We start from the raw sequence: 22,572 nt of genomic DNA, 5'->3' as shown, positions 1-22,572 counted from the left end.
GTCTTAATGGAAATGAGGAAACTGTCAATGACTCTGTGTTTTTGTCAATGGATGGAGTATATAAGGCAGGAAGAAACCATTCTCTCACTGGCCTTGGAGACTTCTGGCTGCTAAGCTGAATGTTGGGCTCTGACTCTGACAGGTGTATTTGGTGCAAATGTTGGCGAATGCCGAGTTTGAGGGCTCTGGCAATGACTACTCTTTTCATCATATCCCATTACGTCATCCATAACGTTGAGGTGTGGTTTCTGATCAAAGTACTGTTTTAGGGTAAAGTCAAAAGCACATGCCAGACAGTTGTTGAGGCAAAATTCTTGTATTTGTGTGCACCTTCTATCTGCTTTCTGTGCTGCTCGATTTGCCTCAAGCCTTTGTGTTGTCGATTTGAAAATCCATGAAGTGTGGAATCTCACATTCTCTTTGAAGATGTTCCATGGCTCGTGCTTCTCTCCAGCAATGCAGGACCATACATATGTTGTGATTTGATGTTTGCTTTGGACATATTCTGTTGTTGCACCAAAGCTCAAGAGTGATAGGTAGAATCTTGGTACTTGTGACATTTTCACCAATTACTTGGAGTGGACAAGGTGTTAGACAGGTTATGGGTCTAGATTAGAGTGGTGCTGGAAAAGCACAGCAGGTCAGGCAGTATCCAAGGAGCAGGAGAATCGACGTTTCGGGCAAAAGCCCTTCCTGATGAAAGACTTTTGGCCGAAATGTCGATTTTCCTGCTCCTTGGATGTTGCCTGACCTGCTGTGCTTTTCCAGCACCACTCTAATCTAGACTCTAGTTTCCAGCATCTGTAGTCCTTGTTTTTACCTAGTTAGACAGGTTATGGTCTGCCTGGATAGTGAATTGTCCACAGGACTACATGGACTCTGAGATTCCCTTCTCTCTGTCAGTGTTCTGTTACCCTGTTTCAGTCCGTGCTGTGGATGTAGAATAAATGTGTCTGAGTACTATCTTTATGGGTCTGGAACAGTCCAGCCCCTATTTGTTGTGATGGTGGTGGGAAGATCTGGGCTGTAACGAGCTGGTGTTTAGGTTGAGTTAAGTGTCTGCTGGATTTGTTTGAATAGCCTCTGTTGGTACTCATCCCAAGACCAGGCAGCATATTGATTCAGTTATTGCAGTCGTTGCTTGTTTACCTGGGTCAGGTTAGGGAGGAGCAAATAGAGGCTGTACTGTTCCAGATCCATAAAGATAGTACTCAGACACATTTATTATACATTCACAGCACTGACTGAAAGAGGCTAACAGAACACTGACAGGGAGAAGGAAATCCCAGTGCTCATGCAGGCCTGTGGACAATTTTCAGAGTACATTCTGGGACTTGGATTCACCATCCAGGCAGACCATAAGCTGTCTAACACCTTGTCCATTGACTGCCTCTCCCATAAATTGATAAAACTTCACATATTGTGAGGCAGAGAGAAATCACAGATGGCTTTAGTCTTCGGGGGCCTGTGGATGGACAAAATATCCCAAAAAAGCAGACCTTCTATTTATGGTTAGGTGTGAACCCTGGCATCTTTTGGGTCCAGCAATACTGCCTGCACTGGGCGTTGTGTTCCTATACTGTAGATAAACATGTCCTCCACAATGATTCTTTCTCCCTCTCAATATGACAGTAACAGTCCATTGGAAAATCTCTGGTATAGAGGTGATCCCAAATGGGAGCTGACTGAAGCATTATCTTGCAAACGGTGTTCTGAATGCCATTATTGTCTACATTCATCGCCTAAATGTAGCTGTCAGAACCCGCAATTGGCATCCAGCTTGGTAAAGACTGCATTCCTTGAAATCTTTGCCAGGTTTTCATCTGCAGATATAATGGGGGAGAGCATCACTTTCCATGGCTTTGTTCAACTGCATGTGGTCTGCTTAGTGAGCTGTTCAGTTTTGGATTGGAATAATCCTTGAATGAGTATTAGTGGGTTACATTATGATTTCCTTGGGCTGCATCTACTTAATTTGTTTTGCACTGAAGCTCATCTCCAGCTACTCAAAGAAATCTGTTATACAATTACTCACAAGCTGACCCCTCTTTTCACTGTCGTTCACATAGTGCTCATGTAGAGATTTCACGAGCTTTTCAGCTCTGATCTAATGGCCGAAATACTGATATTTTTGTTCCTTGACATCACTTTTTATAAGTTTTTTTTAACTGTTTCAATTTCAAACACCGGATAATGCCACATTCCAGCAATGCATCTATTAATGTTTGGTGCTAATCTTTCGGTGCTAATTGATATGCATGAAACACAGAGCATAGAGAGATCCTTTTCTGACCGTCCTGGAGCAAACCTTTCTACTCACTAAATGTCACATAACCAGACATCACCTTCTTATGCTATCATCAGTTAATTCATTGATAGCTGCTGCCTTATACTACAAATCTCTTTTCAGCTGTCCAAACAGACACTTCTGAAATTAGCCATTGTGTAAAACAGAGCCGAGGAATGGAAAGGTGACTTTGTTTTGTGTATTTTCCAAGAGCTTGAATTTAAATGTAAAATTATGTTACATTACTTGTCTCTGAACAAGTTCAGGTCTCAATCCTTTGCTATTATCAGAAACTATCTGCAAAGCCAGCTGAGGATTAATCTAAGTTTATTATGTTATGATCCCAACTGTTCCTAAAACTGGACAAGTCACATCCCAGAATGAAACCTGTCTTGATCGATTGTACATTTAAAATTTACAGTTGATTGACATGATGGTTAATTCTTTGGAAAGTATCACATGAGTCTGCTATTGTTCTTTAATGACTGAAAAAAAGGTTTTACACAAAAGCAGAAATAAATAATCCAAACTCTATGTAGAAAGTATTTTGAAAGCACTTTTCACAAACATCAAAACAATGTTTGATCAAACCTATTTCCCAACACCATCCCTTAGGGAGAGTTGATGCCTGAGAAATATCATTCCAATTTCATCTTTTTAAACCATTAGATTAGATTAGATTATTTACAGTACTAACTGATACCTTCCAATTTCTTTTCCTTGGACTGTCAGGGCAACATTACAATTCCATTCCAATTCTGCTGACATGAAACTTTCATAATTATATTGTTTTCAGTTCTGACAGGAATATTTCTATCCAAACTCTCCTAGCTTGGAAGCTTCACAGACTAGAAACCAGTTTTGTTGAGGTGATTAGTTCCCCTGAATTGACATGATTCTCCTGTAAGGAAGAATACTGTTCCCTTCTGAACTGAATCCCAAGTTTTCTCAGCTAAAACGTTGAACCTTCTGTTCTGAAGTAAAAATGTTCAACCAATTCGACTATAAAACCATAAGGTGTACAAGTAGAAGTAGGATATTTGACCCATCAAATCTTTTACACCATCAATGAGATCTTGGGTTATCTATTGATCCACAACTCCACTTTTCTGCCTTCCCCCCCATAACCCCGATTCTCTTGGTTATTAAATGTCTATTCCAGCCATGACTATATTTAATGATCCAGCCTTTATAGCACTCTGCAGTAAAGAATTCCATTAACTTAGTGAAAAAAATCCTCCTTGCCTATGTCCTAACTGGGTGATCCTTTAATCAGAGATTATTCCCCTAGTCCTAAACCCTCTCGCAAGGAATAACAATCGCTCTGCTTCTAGCCTGCTAAGTCCTCTAAGAATCTCACATGCTTTAACAAGGTTGCTGCTTTTTCTTCCACAGGCCTAAACTATACAACCTCTTCACACACAATAATTCTTCCCTACCCAGGATCACTAAATGAACCTCCTCTGGACTGTCTTCTAATTCCAATATACCTTTCCTTCAATTAAGGGGTTTAAAATTGTTCACACTATTCCAGATATTGTTAGAATAATACCTTGAATAGTTTTAGCAAGACTTCTCATACCCTTTTGAAAGAAAGGCTAACAGTCCATTTACGTTCCTGTTGTTTGCTAAACCTATGTGCTGTCTTATTGTGATTTATGTGCAAAGCTTTCCAAATTCCTCTGTGTGACAGCTTTCTGAAGTCTTTCTCAACTTAAATAATGTTCGATTCGTCTTATTCCAGCCAAAGTGTATAACCTCACATTTTCTTCATTAATGTACTTACCCTGTATTTCATAAACCCACCAGTATAAATATTTTATCCATTAATACCAAAGTGATATTTTTCTCAGGTACTCTACTATCGTCACATGGTCTTGGAACAAATGTATTTCGGTCACTATTCCAAATTAGCTTTCTAATCTCTCAAAATAATGCTCAGAATTGACTTACATCCATTTGTCTCTATTTTGAAATCTATATCCTAAAATATAATTATTTATATAATGCACTGTTCATCACAACGAATCGAGTGTCCCTTTATATAGCAACAAACTGTGTGAGTTGGAAATTGTATTCCTTTTGACCTTTTTTGCCATGCTGAAGTATCTATGGTTAATGCAGATTAAAACACACAACAATGACCTGAGAGCGACACTCTCAGTGGTAACAGCCGAACGAGATTCATCTCTGAAGGAGAATCAGCGCCTCCAAGCCAAACTGGAGAACCTAGAGCAGGTCCTGAAGGTAAGATCACTAATAACTCCATATACAAAAATAAATTGACATTGCAATGAGTGAGCTATCATTGAACTCAGATCACTCAAAGAATGTTTCCGTAATAAATACACGTACTGGTGGGAGACTGTAGAAGTTAGGTAGCTCACAGCACATTGTTCATGTTTCCTAAACGGTGAGATTTAGTGACTGTTAAGTTCTTGTGGGAAGTGATTTCTTCTATGCTGGCTCAGGAAAGAGAGTAAAGTTGTCCCAGGCTATACTCAAGATGCTGAAATGTAAATAGGAACAGTATGTCCCAAAAGAGCACAGGTTGTGATAGAAGATATAATTGAAGAAGCTGCGAAGGGATGCAATGTGGGTGTGATTATGAACCAGACTAGGAAAATGGGATATTTGCTGAATTGTGAGGAAATATTATAGAACTGGGTTGGGGAGATCCCATTGATTAGCTTGGGAATTTAGAACTGTGTAAGACAGCAATCTTTAAATCTGGGCTGGAAGTGGGACCTTTACTGAGGAAGAGGTGGATGATGGTATTTCTAAAGGCCCTGGCATGAATCCGTGTGTTTCCAGCAGATTGTTGTTAGAAGGCAATCTATTTCTGACATGGCTCCAGTTGATAAATTTTTAAGTGTATTGTTTTAATGCAGAGAAACTAATAGGCTCCATGAGTACAGGGGATTTTGACAGCTGTCCCATTGACAGAGAACCCGATGTCTTGTACAGAGTTATACCTTATTTATGAGCTGTATAATTTGAGAATGTTGTATCTGGTACTGTGAGGAATATCTCCTGTGATGTGGCATGGGGTGTAATGAATGTTTTCCTGTGTAGCACATGCGAGAGGTGGCAGAGCGCAGGCACCAGCTGGAGTTGGAACATGAAGAAGCATTGACAATTCTTCAGGCCAAGCAGCATGAAGTGGAACGACTACAACAGGTAATAAGATTCTGATGTGTTTTCCTGTTTCTCTTGGCTTAAGACACAAAACATCTTATTGGATTCTTGCAATCCATTGAAACTGATGACTGGCAGTTTCTCTGTGACTGTTATGTTTGTGTAAACATTGACTATAAATATAGGCAGATCATTTGACTGTGGGGATAATGCACCTGCGACTAACTCTATCCTCTGCTAGTCGTCGCACAGGTATCATTAAGTAGAAGTCAGGGAGAGGAACCTAAGCAACCAGAACCATTTTGTATCTCCTCTTCTTTTCCAAGGATGAAAGATACACCTTTCTGGTCTATTTTAGTTACTCGTTGGATGAACTTGCTGAACTGTGAAGGGATTTTTAAAAGTATATTTGTAATTTAATGGTCCCTCGTCAATATGCTGGTTACAAATAGATCTGGGATTTCATAGTTGCAGGCTACGTTTTAAAGCTGGAATTCTGAAAAGAAAATAAAGTCAGATTAATTCTGCAGCAGTCTAAATTGTATTAAAATTAAATAACTCAAGTTATTTTGGATGTCGATCTCTGTTGCTGAAGTGTGGGCTCTGATTCTAAAAATGCTCTATCACTTGCCTAAATGCTGTGTATTAACTGCTGTGTAGCTCAGTGTGGCGCCCTAGTATTGAAGCTCATAGTGTTACACTTGATCAAGCTGGTAACTGTGGCACGCCTCACAGAAATGAAATGGAAACCAGCTGCTAAAAGAAAATGAAGATCTCTTCCAAAGCTCTTAATGACAGCAGTATTTGGAAGATTAATATCTTTGGCAGGATGTCAGTTTCAGATAGTTAAAATGGTAATTTGTAATGTACCAAAAGTTCGAGGTCAATTCGGCAGTTCAATAAAATCTGAGTTAGTGAGTAAACTTGGCTGGTCAATTATTCAGACATGCTTTTTTACAAGACTAGACAGTTACGCCCCTGCAGATACCTCAATGGTTAAACTACACTGAACACAAATCACTTGGTCCTCTCAGTATTTGAGTCCAAAGCAGCCCCAGCCACTTTATAGGCAATCTGCAGTAGATCGACTGGAAAATACAGAACAAGTAGACTCTGCCCTTTTTGAGGAGGTATGAGTTTAACCCATTTCCCTAGTCACATTGAATAGTGAGATGGAGTTTCCAGATCTGTCAGGCAACAAGATTCTGCAAGGGCTTAATAGGGTAGACACTCAAAGATTGTTTCCACTTGTCATAGGATAAGGAACCAAATGTTTAGGACTGACATGAGGACAATTACTTCACTTAATTGGTTGAGAATTTTTAGAACTCTCTAGCCTCAGAGGGTTATGTTGCTCCATTTTTGGATATATTTATGGCTGGGGTAGACAGAATTTTAGTCTTACTGAAAATTAAGGCATATAGGGAACAAATAAGAAAATGGAGTTGAAACCAAGGAACATATTGGTGGCATTGATTGACAGAGTGGGCTCAACAGACCCAAGTGTTTTAGTTTTGCTCCAATTTCTTGTGTCCTTCTATGTTAAAGCTTGAGTTAAAATGTTGGGCTGTTTGTGTGCTTTAACTTGTTTAACTAACATCAAAGCCTGTATGAGAGCTGTTTGAATTTTTCAGTATTGTATATGTCAGAATTCCTGATGGGTGGTCACTCTGATATTGGCATTTGTGTCAAATATCTGCAGTCTTGGCTACCTTTCCACTCTGTCAAAGAATTGCAGTTTTTAGAACAATACGATCATAACACATTCAAAAATAAATACAACCCACTTGACAATCAGGTCTATATAGGCAAAAGTGAGGACTGCAGATGCTGGAAACCAGAGTTTAGATTAGAGTGGTGCTGGAAAAGCACATCAGGTCAGGCAGCATCCGAGGAGCAGGAAAATCGGCGTTTTGGGCAAAAGCCCTTCAATCAGGTCTATATTACTGTCCTTAAATGGGCTATCTAGCCTAATTTCACTGTTCTGCCTGTTCTTAATACAAACAAAAGTTGAATTATCTTTTTTTTAATCTTAGCTCATGATCTTATTCCTTTTAAAACATTTGATAGATCCTGCATTAGCAAGTACTGTGATAACAATCCCAGAGTCTAACTCTGCCCCCCACACTCCCTTATCGAAGTAGTTTTTTTCTCTAACATTTCCTTCTAACACTTCCTGGTGCAAGCAGCAGCCAGTGTGCAGAAACTAAATTTATCTGTTTTGTTTTTCAATGAAGGCTCAATTTGAAGCCAAGAAGGAACATGAAGGTGTGGTCCAGTTACTGGAGGTAAGAGAACAAGCACACATTATCCTCGGTTATTAATGTTAACAAATGTGTTTTATACCATACGTTCAACCTACCATTAAAATTGTCCCCATGTCTATGCCAGGAGGCCAGAGTTCAAGCTCCCACTTCTCCAGAAGTGTGTAATAACATGTGTGAAAAGGCTAATGAGAAAATAGCTAGTATTAAAACCATCATTGGAAAATTAAATTAAATGCAAAAAGTTTGAGTATTCTCCAAATTGCATTTCTTCAATGATTTTGTTATTGTGGTGACATCAACAAGAGAGTGGTGACCCTATCATGAACTCTGTCCAGATTATCTTGAATTGTTTGAAGAGTGAATCACACAACTGTCACAGAGAGTGACCAGACACTGCCAATTGGAGACATCTTAAATCTGGTGTTGAATTTAGATATCGCTGCCAGCTGGGATATCACTTGTAGTCTTAAGTAGCCTCGCTCCAACTTTAATTGATTCTGGATTTGTGGTCCCAAATTTATGTGCAAATTATAGAATGGTTGCAGCACAGAAGGCAGCTTACTTTGCCTGTGAAAAACCTGGAAAGGAGCAGTTCAATTACTATCACTTTCTTGCCTTTTCCCTCTAGCTTTTCAAATCATTGCTTAACAGATAATGATCTACTTCCCTATACAAAGCTTCAGATGAACTTGCCTGCATCACACTTTCAGGCAGTGCATTTCAGATCTTTGTTTTTCCATTGCCGCTTTTACCAATTACCTCAAATCTGTTTCCTCTGAATCTCGATTCTTCCACCAATGGTAACAGTTTTCCTTAACCAAACTAACTATCAAGATTCTGATTATCTCTATAAAATGTCATGTTCCAGCAGAATGCAGCCCCAAATTCTTTCAATGTCTCTGAAATTCCTTATCCCTGAAACCCTACTCGTGAATCTTTTCGGCGCCTTCTCTAAAAGCTCCTGAAAGTATGATGCCCAGAACTGGAAACAGATACTCCAAATGAGACCCAACCAGTATTTTGTACAGTCACTTGTCAGTCATTAACTGCTGTTGAAAAGTGGAGACATTTCTAGGTCTCTGTCCAGTAGCACTAGATTTTATATTGGATTTACACATTCAGAGTAGCTATGTCAAATTACAGGGATATTTGCTGCACCTGAACAAGTCTCTCTTTAAATGCTTCCTGCTCATCTCTCAATAAAGGTGTCAGAGCCCAGGCATATTCTGTTTCTATAGATAACACACCTAGCTTCCAACCTTCACACTATGTTTCGAGATGACACACTCAACTTCCAAACATCACACTCTGTATCTATAGTAACACACTCAGCTTCCAAACTTCACACTATGTATCTATGGATAACGCATTCAGCTTCCAAACATCACACTCTGTATCTATAGATAACACACTCAGCTTCCAAACTTCACACTATGTATCTATAGATAACGCATTCAGCTTCCAAACATCACACTCTGTATGTATAGATAACACACTCAACTTCTGAACATCACACTCTGTATCTATAGATAACACACTCAGCTTCTAAGTTTCACACTTGGTATCTAAAGACACCACACACAGTTTGCAGATGTCACACTCTGTATCTACCACACAGCTTCCAGACACCACACATGCTTCCAAATAGAATGATCAACCAGCTTGGGTTTTCCAGGAGTGTGTTAAAGCAGACTGAAGTGACAGTGAGCTGCTAATGATCTCTGAACCACTAAGAGATTTGCAGGAGACTATGTTATTGAAATTTTGCAGCACCTAGCTTCCTTTTATGAGTGTATTAGAGCCATAACTCTATGACTGAACAAAGATTTTATCACGCTATGTAACACTGATCATTGATCTCTGTTAAATTATAGGAGTTGACCCACCTAGTTTTACAGTGGAAGCTGGTATATTCTGTATTGAATGATGTGTGCTGTTTATTGGTTTGAGATTCTCTCATGGCTTGAAGCATGCTTCTGTTTAATTGTGTTCCATTTTCTGTTTCTCCTGTTGATAGAATACCTTGGACTGCATGCAGGTACACAACATTGCACTTCTCCCTCTTTAGCATGTAGACCTTTCTTTGTGTTTGGGAATACGTTGTTCAGCTTTCCACATAATAACTTCTTGCAATATATGGGAACATCTTACTTATCTGGATGTGTTTTTTTTTCAAATTTTAATCACTGCATATACAAAACAAGGAACATTATATTATGTCAATTTGTTTGGGACACATTTTTAAGGTGAGAGGAGAGCAATTTAAAAAAAGATATGAGGCAAAGTTTTTACATACTGGGTGGTTCACATGGGGAATGCACTTCCTGAGAAAGTGGTGGATGTGGGTATAATTACACCGTTTAAAAGACATTTGGATGGATACATGAATTGGAAAGGTTTGGAGGGATATGGGTCAGAAGCAGACAGGTTGGACTAGTTTAGTTTGGGATTATGTTCGGCATGGATTAGTTGGACTCAAGGGTCTGTTTCCATGCTGTATAACTCTATGACTTTATAGTTTATCGATGTTTAATATGTTCTATGCAGTTTTTGTTTTAGTTTCATATAGAACAGATATACATCTTATGCTTTTTGTTGAATGCAATGTTTTTCCCTTCCCCATTATGTTAAGTAGTAGTTAATTCAGAAAAAAAAATCCATTGAATGCTATTAGAAACCAACAGAACAAAGGGACTTTCTTGGATTAATTTGTTTTCTGATGTTTGTAGTAACTGGTGCCATTGGCAGATATCTTGAAAGTAGGGCTGATTCACTCTATATTGAGACACAAGTCTTCAGGTGTCTCAGCAATTTGTGACAATGGTGTTTGGCTTATTTATTGCAACGACTGCAGATGATTGATTTACTGAGGAGATCACAATTTCTGAGACCTTTAGGTTTGAACATCAATCTATCATTCGAGTGCATAAAGAAAGCTTGATGCTATGCAGTGCAGCACTGAAGGAATACTGCAATGTCAATGGCATTGGCTTTCAGAAGAGACATTATATCAATGTCTCCTTCACCTGTTATGATTCAAGTGAATGTAAAAGACACCATACATTTTCCAAAGCAAAAGGGAGTTCTTTCAGTACCTTGACCCATCTTCTTTTCTTTCCAAACATTTCCAAAACTGAATTAGCTATTCCTCTCATGGGTCCTTGTGGTGGCTTGTAAGTAAAATTGCTATTGCTCATCTATGTAACAGCAGCATTGACTCAGTTAATTAAATGAGAATCACTTTGGAATGGTACATGAGATAAAATGAGGCACAAAGGAGGTCATTCTGCAATACTTTACCTCCATTGGGTACTGTGTTCGTAATGAGCATCGGTGCTATAATACTGTGGAACACTTTGTGTTCAACACTCCCTATTGAAAGTTGGAATTTATAGTATAATACCTTCTAGAAATTGAGGATGTAAGTTAACTTTATATTATACCTTATAGAAATTGAGACCCTCAGTTAATGTAATGAATGGATTATTCTATGTCATATTTACTATATGAACAGCAAATAGTGTAGTGTCAATTCGATCAGTCTGAACAAGATAACATAACGCAGATAGATTCATTGAACAAACAAATTTGCCTTGTTTGGTTTTAGGTTAAATTTCTCATTTTGCCTGTTCAGGCTTTTGTGCCTATGTATACTCAGAATGGTTCAGTAAAGCATGGATCAGAATGTGTATTACTGACATTAGTATTAAGAGCGATCCATCAATTAGAAGAATCTGCTTTATTGCAGCATTAATATAAAGTGAAATTGACAAAATATTTTGTGCATTCACTGTAGGTGAAGTTAGAGATCTATCCTCTCCAATCAGTGCAGACATTTTGGATGGATTGCATCTTTTTGTCACTATCTGCATTATAGATTAGAATATTTTAATCAGAATGAGGAATATACGTGCTTAATATGAAGTTGTCATTTCTCTTTCTAATGTTGCATTTGAAGCATTTTCTGTTTTATTTCAGATATCTAACATTTATATAGTAACAATTTCCTCATTACAGTAAGAATCCTGGCCAGGAATGGAATATGTGACTCTTGGTGGGAGAACAGCAAGGAGTCAGCATTAAACAGATGCCAGGAATTATGTAATTGGAGTATAGAACCCTGTGAAATTTGTGAAATTTTCTTAAATTTCGCACAAGAAACATGATAACAGGGCAGTGGTTAGGAAACATTATTCCCACTAAACTATGCATGTCTATTCCTGCATTGCAGCCTGGAAGGTATTTCAGGGATTTTTTTTCCATGTCGATTATCATGCAGGCAATTGTAAGGGTACGTATGCTGGTCACACACATCAGCAACATTTCACAGGAAGCATTGGTTTGGAGCAACACAGCTGGATTTCTGGGTATGAGATAAGAAAAGAAGTAGAGCTGAAGTTTTGAATGTATAACAGGGGTGACATTATGGCTAAAAGAAATTATATTTATTTTGCTGCTGATTGAAATGAATTGAAAGACCAGAAACAAATTGAAATCTCCATGCCATGAGCGAACCAGCCATGAAAAACAAACAAAAAAGCATTTTCTCATTGTCTTGTTTCTGATCAGCCTTGGCTCAGTGATAGCCCTCATGCTTCTGAGCCATGGAATGGTGACTTCAAGCCCCACACCAGAGATTTCACACAATCTGACATGCATCCATATCTGTGCTCCACAGTTGAAAGTGCCATCTTTTTCCAAGACGTTCCACGGACATATTCTCGAAGGTGGACCTAAAAACTTCCATTAAAAAACAAAATAACTGTGGATGCTGTAACTCAGAAACAAGAACAAGTTGCAGGAAAAACTCAGCAGGTCTGGCAGCATCTGTGAAGAAAATTCAAAGTTAATGTTTCTGGCCCTGATTTCTCTTCACAGATGCTGCCAGACCTGCTGAGCTTTTCCAGCAACTTCTGTTTTTGTTTCTACAAACTTCTATTGCTCTATTATAAGAAAAAAAAACTGCAGATGTGGGAATCCAAGATAGACAAATAGGAGACTGGAAAAACACAGCAAGGCAGGCAGCATCTGAAGTTGGAGAAGTCTTGCTTATATAAGAAGAGCAAGTTTGATGTTGTCCAGGCTGACATTTAATCTGCAAATAATATCATGAAAACAGCACAAGATTCAACTGTTAATTCCTGTGTTGCCATTCAGAGCTGCCAGTCAGTGAACTCAGTGATTTTCATCTTTTCCACCAGGCTAAAGTACGGGATTTGGAAGAGAAATGTCGAAGTCAGAGCATGCAGTTCAGTCTTCTCTCCCAGGAATTGGAGCACTTCCGACTGCAAGCGGGAAATATTGACTTGCTAACGAGCACTCTTGTGAGCACGGAAGCACCTGGATTACTCTCCCGTGGCCAGCCACTGCTCCCAAATGGAGTGGAATCACCAGTGGCTAAAGGTAATGTCAGAGAGATCCAGGATTTCCAAAGCATGCACAGCTGTGACCATAAAAATTCCCTCTCGCAAATTCTTTTGAGAAGCAGAGCTACAAATCAGTCTCAGGCACAAAAGATTGACAAGACCTACTTGACTCTGGTAGTTATGTTAACAGCGAACAGTCTTGAGATGAGGGGACAATGAATGTCACAACATTTCTCACTGATGCATGACACCAAAGAGATGAGGAAAGATTTACTTTAGTATTACCCATCATATAGGCGATTCTTTGATCAGACCAATGTGGTTTCTCTGGTAATCCCCCACGAGTTTTCACAACCTGTTCATTTGTTCTGGCTGTGAGTTTCGAAAAGAAACAAACAATATAAGTATTGCATTGATATGTTCAGCTCAATGGAAATGTGGTTCCAAAAGAACAAAGGGGAAATTGTGAGATTCCACACCTTGCCTCTATGCCACCAATGTTTTGCATAATGTCAGTCTCTCTTTTTATATTTAACTCCTCCCAGCTCTGAAATTTGAAACATTTACATTCGGGGTGAAGAATACTAGTTCAACTTCCTGAAATTCATCCTATTGTAGTGTGGCATTAAAATCAATTACCTGTCACCACATCTCTCAACAGAGCAAATCCAATTACAACCAAACACAAAATATGCTGGAGTACCTCCGCGGAGAAAGAAACAGAGTTTCGCGACCAATATGATTTCTTCAGGACTTCAGCCTTGTCCAATTGGTACATTAGGTCCCCTTATCAAAATCTTTACTGTACACAGAAGTTTCTTATCATGATGTGTAGTTATATTTTAAAAAACATTCTAAACACTTATTTCTCTTGGACTAGTGACTTTTTCCGAATATTCATTTGAATTTAACCCTCAGTCAATTTCATTAATGTTCCCTGGTCGCACTTTCTGTCTTAGTGATGATGTGCTGAATCCCATTTATTATATGAGTACCATTTAATATGGTATATACTTCACTATTGCTGAAAAAAAATCACAATTTGTCAGAGCTTCTCATTTTGCATTCATCAGGACAATACATAAAAATACCAATTTAAAAGGAAAACCAACAATTATAGTAAATGAGAGGAGAGTGATTGGCACTTGCACCAAGTTCTCTGTGGCAATAACCCTGCCAACCAATATCCACATTGATCGAGATATTTGTACATCGATAGTCACAGGTGAGATGCTGGAAGACTGAAGGTTGGCTAACGTGGTGCCACTGTTTAAGAAGGGTGGTAAGGACAAGCCAGGGAACTATAGACCAGTGAGCCTGATGTTGGTAGTGTGCAATTTGTTGGAGGGCATCCTGAAGGACAGGATGTATATGTATTTGGAAAGGCAAATACATGGGAAATCATGTCTCACAAACTTGATTGAGTTTTTTGAAGAAGTAACAAAGAAGATTGATGGGAGCCAAGTGGTAGATGTGATCTATATGGACTTCAGTAAGGCGTTCGACAAGGTTCCCTGTGGGAGACTGGTTAGCAAGGTTAGATCTCATGGAATACAGGGAGAACTAGCCATTTGGATACAGAACTGGCTCAATGGTAGAAGACAGAGGGCGGTGGTGGAGGGTTGTTTTTCAGACTGAAGGCCTGTGACCAGTGAAGTGCCACAAGGATCAGTGCCGGGTCCTCTACTTTTTGTCATTTACATAAATGATTTGGATGTGAGCATAAGAGGTACAGTTAGTAGGTTTGCAGATGACACCAAAATTGGAGGTGTAGTGGACAGGGAAGAAGGTTACATCAAATTACAACAGGATCTTGACCAGATGGGCCAATGGGCTGAGAAGTGGCAGATGGAGTTTAATTCAGATAAATGTGAGGTGTTGCATTTTGGGAAAGCAAATCTTAGCAGGACTTATACACTTAATGGTAAGGTCCTAGGGAGTGTTGCTGAACAAAGAGACTTTGGAGTGCAGGTTCGTAGCTCCTTGAAAGTGGAGTCGCAGGTAGATAGGATAGTGAAGAAGGCGTTTGGTTTGCTTTCCTTTATTGGTCAGAGTATTGAGTACAGGAGTTGGGAGGTCATGTTGCAGCTGTAGAGGATATTGGTTTGGCCACTGTTGGAATATTGCATGCATTTCTGGTCTCCTTCCTATTGGAAAGATGTTGTGAAACTTGAAAGGGTTCAGAAAAGATTTACAAGGATGTTGCCAGGGTTGAAGGATTTGAGCTATAGGGAGAGGCTAAACAGGCTAGGGCTGTTTTCCCTGGAGTGTCGAAGGCTGAGGGGTGACCTTATAGAGATTTACAAAATTATGAGGGGTATGGATAGGGTAAATAGACAAAGTCTTTTCCCTGGGGTTCGTGAGTCTAGAACTAGAGGGCATAGGTTTAGGTGAGAGGGGAAAGGTATAAAAGAGACCTAAGGGGCAACTTCTTCACGCAGAGGGTGGTACGTGCATGGAATCAGCTGCCAGAGGAAGTGGTGGAGGCTGGTACAATTGTAACATTTAAGAGGCATTTGGATGGGTATATGAATAGGAAGGGTTTGGAGGGATATGGGCTGAGTGCTGGCAGATGGGACTAGTTTGGGTTGGGATATCTGGTGGGTATGGATGGGTTGGACTGGAGGGTCTGTTTCCATGCTGTACATCTCTATGACTCTAAGTTCTATGCTACCAAATGTCTATTTATATACCTCAGTTAGCTGCCAAAAATAAATTACGTGAAACAATACATTCAAGTTATATCCAACTGCTCTGCTTCCTCAAAGAATTTTATCAGGTGGATGAGCCTGCAGCTGTCTTAAACTTGGCATTAAATCTTCCTCTATTGTTTTGCCTTCATTGCTTATGCACCTATATTACCTCTCACAGTACCTTATCTCTATAATGCTATTTAAAGTAATTATTCCCAATTTTTCATATTAACCACTCTCTTGCTGTATTTATGTTAGCCTTTCACATGTATTGTTATCATCCGTACCTGCTACCTACAGAGCTACCCAATAACATTGTTACCCCTGCAGTAAGTTATCATTACCATTCTGCCTTGTGCACTCTTGTTGTCATGTTCACATATATTAACATTAAGTAATTCAGGTTGCTCTTGGCCATTTTCAGTATTTTATATAGTTTGAGTTCTATAATGTTTCACAAATCTTGACATATTTTGCCATACTTCATAATTTGCTTTAATCAGCTTTTTTATTCTGGTCAAATATCCAGTTAAGACTGTTTTCTTCTTATCGAATGGTGCTGATTATATTGTCATTTTGTGTATTTAAATATTTTTTGCACTTTCTCTATGTCATTTCCTTGTTGCAACAGCAACATATTTGAACTGTAAGAATGCAAGAAACAAGAGCAAGAGTAAAACGTTTTGAACTTGTTTGACCATTCAGTTAGATCATCGATGAACAATGGCCGAAATACCATTTTCCTGCTTGCTCCATAGCCCTTGGTTCCTTGAGAGACCAAAATAATTGTCTGTATCAGCATTAAGTGTACTCAACAACTCTCTTGGTTAGAGAATTCCAATGATTCCGAACCCTTTGAGAGAAAATTGATCTCCACATTTCCATCCTAAATAATAATCAGCTCCTTATCCTGAGACTGTACTCTCATATTCTAGATTCCCTAGCTAGAAGAAACAACCTTCCAATGTCTACCCTTCAATTCCATTCAGAATCTTACACATTACAATGACATCCCTACACATTTATATGAACTCCACAGAGTAGAGGCTTAATTTACTCAACCGTACTTTAACAAACAGCCCTCTATTTCCAGGAATCAATCAAACAAACCTTTGTTGTGTGTTCAATGCAAGTATATACTTCTTTGAAAATGGAAATCAAACCTGCACACGTTCTTCCAGGTACTGTCTCACTAAAGCACTGTACAAATCCGTATTCTTGTATCCAAATACCTTACGGTAAGTCCAACATCCCAAAGCCTTCCCACTGCTTGCTGTTGTGCATTCTAAATTTTTTTTTATTTCTTGGGTGGGCAAATCCAAGTCACAAGTTTACAAGTTTCACACACTATATTAAAAATTTATGCTTTTCTATTCTTACAGCCAAAATGAATAACCTTACACTCCCCCACATTTATACTTCTTCTATTATCTTGTCGTCACCTCAATTAAACTGTCTCCGTCTGTTTGTAGCCTCTATATCATTCTCACAGTTTGCATTTGCACAGCAAAGTTAGGCATATTACTCTCAGTTCAATTATGTTTTGATCATTCTTTTCCCCTAGAATTTTTGCTGAAAGGTTACAAATTAGCTCTGTCCCCTTGCACCCCTTGCACAATACTAGGTCTAAAATAGTTTTATCCTTAGCTGATTTGACAAAATACAGTATTAGAATACTGTCACAAAAGCATTCACAGACACATCTTGCAGAACACTTTTAGAATTGGACTGCTCTGGTCTATATAAAGTATAAATATAAAATCTCCTATTGTATTGCCTTGATTCTAGGCTACAATTATTTTTTGTTTAATGCTCTATCTTAAATACTGTTAGGAACCAACTAGGGTGCTGACTATAAATCAATTGAATTTTGTATTCAGTTTGAAAGCAACATATTCCAGCTCCATTCAGGAACCTTAATCAGAGCCAATTGCATTAAAATGAGGGAGAGCAAGTGAAGGTTGGTGGAATCAATAAAATAAAAAGGTATGATGATCAACAAACAGAGGCCTCTACCTACCTGATTTTTGAAATGAAGTGAGCCATGGATTATATATTCCAAAACTTGATGATCTTGGAACTCAGTCTGTATAATAGCAATTAGATCTAAACCATTTTTTCTCTCTTTGTGCCACTCAATTGTCTGTCTTATTGTGAATGTTTTGCACGTTCAGGTAAAGACTGTTACATTTTGTTTTATGACTATTATTTTCATGGACCTTTTTTTACTGATGTATTACCACCATTAAACCTTCATGTACCACAATGCTTGCCTGCATCTAAATTGCTACACTGCTCTGTTGTCTTGAACTAGCTTTATAGATTTTTAAACTTTACTTCATCTGAACCCTCTTGTATTTTAACACGCTAACCACAGCCTCAGTTATACAATTTGCCAAAGCACTGATCCAAGTCCAGTTTAGGAGCAGGTTATCATAACAGAATAACCTTTTCTGAATACTGGCACTAGTCTCCAATGAATCAGATCTCTTCTTCCCTCACCACCCTTTGAGCCACGCATTTAGTCATCTTCTTGACTCTGCACTCAATATAGCTCATGGCTCAATAAACTATCTAGAGACTTGTAACTTTTGATTTTAATTTGGACCCAACTCATCAAGCACTGTCAGCAGCACATCATTCCTAGTTCTGTCTGTCTGATCAGCCAGGAGTGTGACACACTCCTCAACTCCAAATGTGTTGCACTCATAGCACATAAAACTGATCTCCCTGCACTGAATTCCCATTTCAAATACTTCAAAACACTTTGTACAGTAGAAAACACCAACTTGTATGGAGAGCTTGTAACTTGACCCCAAGTTACAACTGCTAATTAATTAACACTTTTTTTTTGGAAGCAACTGGTTGTTGATTGCCAGATAACTGCCATTGTTAGGCAGTGAGGATAGTGCTTTGAAATGTGAGATTATTACTACAGTCACCCTCTTTGTTATAATATGTGTTTCTTGCCTTGTACAAGTTTGCGTCAACAACTCCCAGCTAAAAGCTGCTTGTGCGCTAGTGAGAAAGTTCTATTTCTTTTAGATGTGGAAAGTGTTCCTCTACCAGTTCCTCAGCCAGTGCAGGAAGAAGAGAAGCAGGAAGAGAAGCCAGAAGATAAACAAGATGAGAAGCAAGAAGGAACACAAGAAGAAAAACAAGAAGAGAAACAAGAGCAGCAAGAAGAGCAGGTTGTTTGTGAAGCAAAGGGTCAAACAATCAGTGTCGCCCAGCAATCTGAGGAGGCAGAAACAGAAGTTGGTTCCATCACTGGCAAAGTTGGATTGGAATCAACACATGGTTCCAGCAGAGGCACTCCCAAAACAGAGTCAGCACGAAGTACCCCAAAGTCTTGCATGACTCCAGAGGTAAGTCACAGTAAAATAATGTCACAGGTATACTTGTTTTACAGGCTGACTAGTACATTAGAAGTTTACTTTAGTTAACGCGACAAAGTTTCTACTCTATCCCCAGGAGAGTGAGCTCCCTGTTTAACATGCACTCCTGCACCACGGCACAAAGTATACTTATTTTTTCACCCAAAGATATTTGTCATTTTTCTTAAGGGTTACTTTGATTTTTGAGGCTACTTTTTGGTATGCTCCTTTTCATTCTCGCCAACATTTTTATTAAGTAATACCTGGTAACATTACCTTCTGTACCTGTGTTGACATATGGCAAATTTGGACTCAACACAGATGCAGAATTAGAATTAGAAAAAGTTTTCAATAGTTACCGACCCTTCATTAAATTTAAAGCCTCAGGATGTAGGGAAAGCATTAATTTCTGAGGCACAACAGTACTTAAATTGGCACAAGACAACAGGCAAGTGTTCCTTTTGTATAACAGCTGTACATTTCTACACTCAAAAAGGCTGTCACCCCAAGTACACCTTCCACAGACTGATGAGGTAACATCTAATACAGTTCATCTCATGGTCACAAAACTGGAAGATTTTAACCAGGCAGATACCATCCTCTCTCTGTTGTATCTCAGATCTAAATTGTACAATTGACATTGTTCACTATAATAGAAGCAACCACTACTGTTTCCCACTATTGTAGCTCCTAAATGTATGCAGCCTTAAGTCAGAGATTCTGTATTCATTTGTGAGAAACTCATTACCTCAGTGAATTCATGTTTCCTGGTTCCTTGTTAACTGAGTATCTTTTGTTGACAGGTTTAAACTATTCCCTCTCTCATCTTTTAAACTTCACCCTTTCCTCTTGTAGTTTCCCTTCCCCCCCCCAAACCCATTTTACCCTCCCCCTTTTACCATTCCCTTGCAGTCTCCCCCATCCCCACTTGCACCCTTCCCATTTCCCCACCTTCTTGTACCCTCCCTCTTCACCATTCCCTTGCAGCCTGCCCCTTACCCCACTTCCTTGCAGCCTCTCCCCAGACCATCTCCTTTGCAGCCTCCTCTTTCTCCCACTCCCTTGCAGCCTTCCTCTCCCCCCAACTTTGCAGCCTCCCTCTTGCCCCTCCCTCTCGCATTGTGTTTCTTCACTTCCCCCTTCCTCTTCAGTATTCTCCTCCCACTAACCTTCCATGAGCCTTTTTCCTCTTTATATGCCCCCTTTCAGGTCTTGTTTCCCTCAGAGTGCAGCCTGCCTCTCCTGCTCCCCTCATAACATCACTCTTCTCCACTTCAGAATCTCTGACTTTTACCTCCACTCGCCTTGCAGCCTCCTATCTTCCCTCTCCTTTACCTCTCTTTTTTTAACTGCATTCCTCTTGCAGGTTTTATTTGCCCAAAGATCCTGTATTTTCTGTCTTCCCCCCTCTCCATTACGCCTACAGCCACTTTCTAAGCCCCCCTCCCTCCCAACCTCCAACTGATTTGGTCTCCAGTGTCTAAAGGCTTCTACCGCCGCAGGAGGCAATAGGTAACTCACTCACATTCCATATCCACCCTCTGTCGTACATACCCTCCGAACTGGTCCTCCAACAGATGCTGTCCCTCGCTGGTGTTTGCTCCTGGTAGGCTCACAAGTGAACTATGGGCCAGATTTCCACACAGGTTGCCATTCTGGCTATTCTTTATTTGTAAAATAAGGGAGCTTTGCACTTCTGAGTGGCTCCTTCAGAAATGCAGAGTTGTTTTTCCATTCTGACAGTTCTTTCGGAGTGTAGAAGTGTCAGAGGAAGGCAAGCTACACTCTCTTTTCACAGCAGTCAGCTGTCACATTCTGAAATGTAAAGGACCTAGCAGCCATTTTGACAGCTGCTGCAAAACAGTACATATAAGTGTGATATTAGGAGTGTGCCCATCTAGCGTGTTGGATCTGCCTGTGGGAGGTGTTTGAATGGTGATTGTTGTTTGAGTGTAGATGTGTATGTCAGTTATAATAGGGTGCTAGGTAAGTATGATGACAGCCAGCTGGGTTGTAAGCTGGGCAGAGGGTAGGGTACCAGATGTAGGGTGTCGGGGTAACAGATGGCAAGGTATGTGATGCAGTAGTTGGGGTCAGTCAGGGTTAGGGTTACAGGGTAAGAAATCAAACCTGGCAGGGTTGTATGAGGCATGAGTGTTGGTCTGGAGCGGGGTTGGACTCTGGCTCAGGTCCATTGGCAGGGTGTTAGGGTGCGTGGAATGGGGATGCAAGGATGGATGCGACAAGGAAGGAGTTGTTGGGTCAAGTCAGGTCCTACATTCTCTGTTATACTCTAGCTGCTGCATGGACACGGAGGTTCATGTGTAGCAGGCAACTGTGGCTCGAGAGACCAGAAATGAATGTATTGGCATGGCGTTGGGGTTTGTGGACCCTCAGAGCAGCTTCACACTCCAGGGAGCATTGTTCTACACTGTAGTCATTCTGTGATTCAGGTCTAGCAGTTGTTGGCTTAGCTTGGGTAGGATCAGGTCTGCCCAGATTCTGCCGAGGGAGTATCTGGTACGGGGAGGGTGGGGGGAGCAGTGTTGGGGGCTTGTTATGGTTTATTATCAAATCAGGATCAGAGTGGTGTAATCCAGTATGTCTGAAGTAAGTATGGGGTTAGTTTAATAGATATTCAGGAATTTGAACATGGATTTTTTTGGCTAGCTATTCCCAAGTAACCGTTTACTTAATTTTGTCCGAACCCTCCAAGGTTTCTATTTTAATTGGAGGGTTTTAGGTATACAGCGGAAAATTAACATTTTTAGGTAGTTCCTTTGGTATCTGCTATGATGAGGATTCCACACAAGTCCCATCTAATCTCGAATTACAGCTATCTGGAACATCCAGGCCTAGAAGTGATGGTGGTGTATTACCTCTGTCATGTGCTATGTAGGTTTGCAGTAAAATATCTGTGCTCCAGCCACTTTATGTAATTCCCAAAATTGAGAGATTCTGAACAATTATCATTCCTGCAAGCCTTTGAAACTTTCCTTGTTATGATTGCTGGTTGTCATTTCTGCATTGCAGATTGATACAGCCAGTGAAGCTGAGGAGTTGGACATTGACAATGTCTCATCCATTCCTGAGCCTGAGAGTAGAGTAACTGCAAAATTGAAGGTGTTCATCGCGCGGTACAGGTAAGCTGATGCTTGGTCTCTTTCATTGAGTCATCAGTCACCATACTCTGTAGGAATAAACATTAAGCTTGCAGATCTGATTGCATTACTTGGTCTGGATGATCTTGTTTACAGTTTCATCCAGTATCAACTATCCAGCTAAAACCATGAAAGGGAAGATTTAGAAAATCAGAATGTTATTAGTCCCAACCATAATATAGACTAAATCAACAGGAACAGGCACTCGCTAGCCAAAATATGCCTCAAAGGAGGCAAGATAGCAAAGTACCTTTGTTTTGGAATTGCAGTATTTCTAGAGCAG

The 22,572-nt window shown here is 39.7% G+C and overlaps 1 protein-coding gene across 7 annotated transcripts in view; it reads left to right on the top strand.

The window, feature by feature from the left end:
- LOC140491403 (peripheral-type benzodiazepine receptor-associated protein 1-like) overlaps positions 1-22,572 on the top strand; it is a 293,538-nt gene that overhangs the window by 201,185 nt on the left and 69,781 nt on the right. For 6 of the 7 annotated variants that reach the window (XM_072589528.1, XM_072589526.1, XM_072589524.1 and 3 more), the window contains 7 exons: positions 4,412-4,534; positions 5,363-5,467; positions 7,663-7,713; positions 9,710-9,730; positions 12,894-13,095; positions 18,797-19,119; positions 22,162-22,271. In XM_072589528.1, coding sequence (XP_072445629.1) covers positions 4,412-4,534; positions 5,363-5,467; positions 7,663-7,713; positions 9,710-9,730; positions 12,894-13,095; positions 18,797-19,119; positions 22,162-22,271 — 935 coding nt within the window. The remainder of the gene's footprint in view (positions 1-4,411; positions 4,535-5,362; positions 5,468-7,662; positions 7,714-9,709; positions 9,731-12,893; positions 13,096-18,796; positions 19,120-22,161; positions 22,272-22,572) is intronic. The other variant, XM_072589527.1, reaches the window with a different exon arrangement.

The sequence above is a fragment of the Chiloscyllium punctatum genome, chromosome 19 (genome assembly GCF_047496795.1).
Source record: "Chiloscyllium punctatum isolate Juve2018m chromosome 19, sChiPun1.3, whole genome shotgun sequence".
Taxonomy (NCBI): Eukaryota; Metazoa; Chordata; class Chondrichthyes; order Orectolobiformes; family Hemiscylliidae; genus Chiloscyllium; species Chiloscyllium punctatum.
Note: the sequence above shows the minus strand (reverse complement) of the source record. Positions and strands in the feature narration are given on the sequence as shown.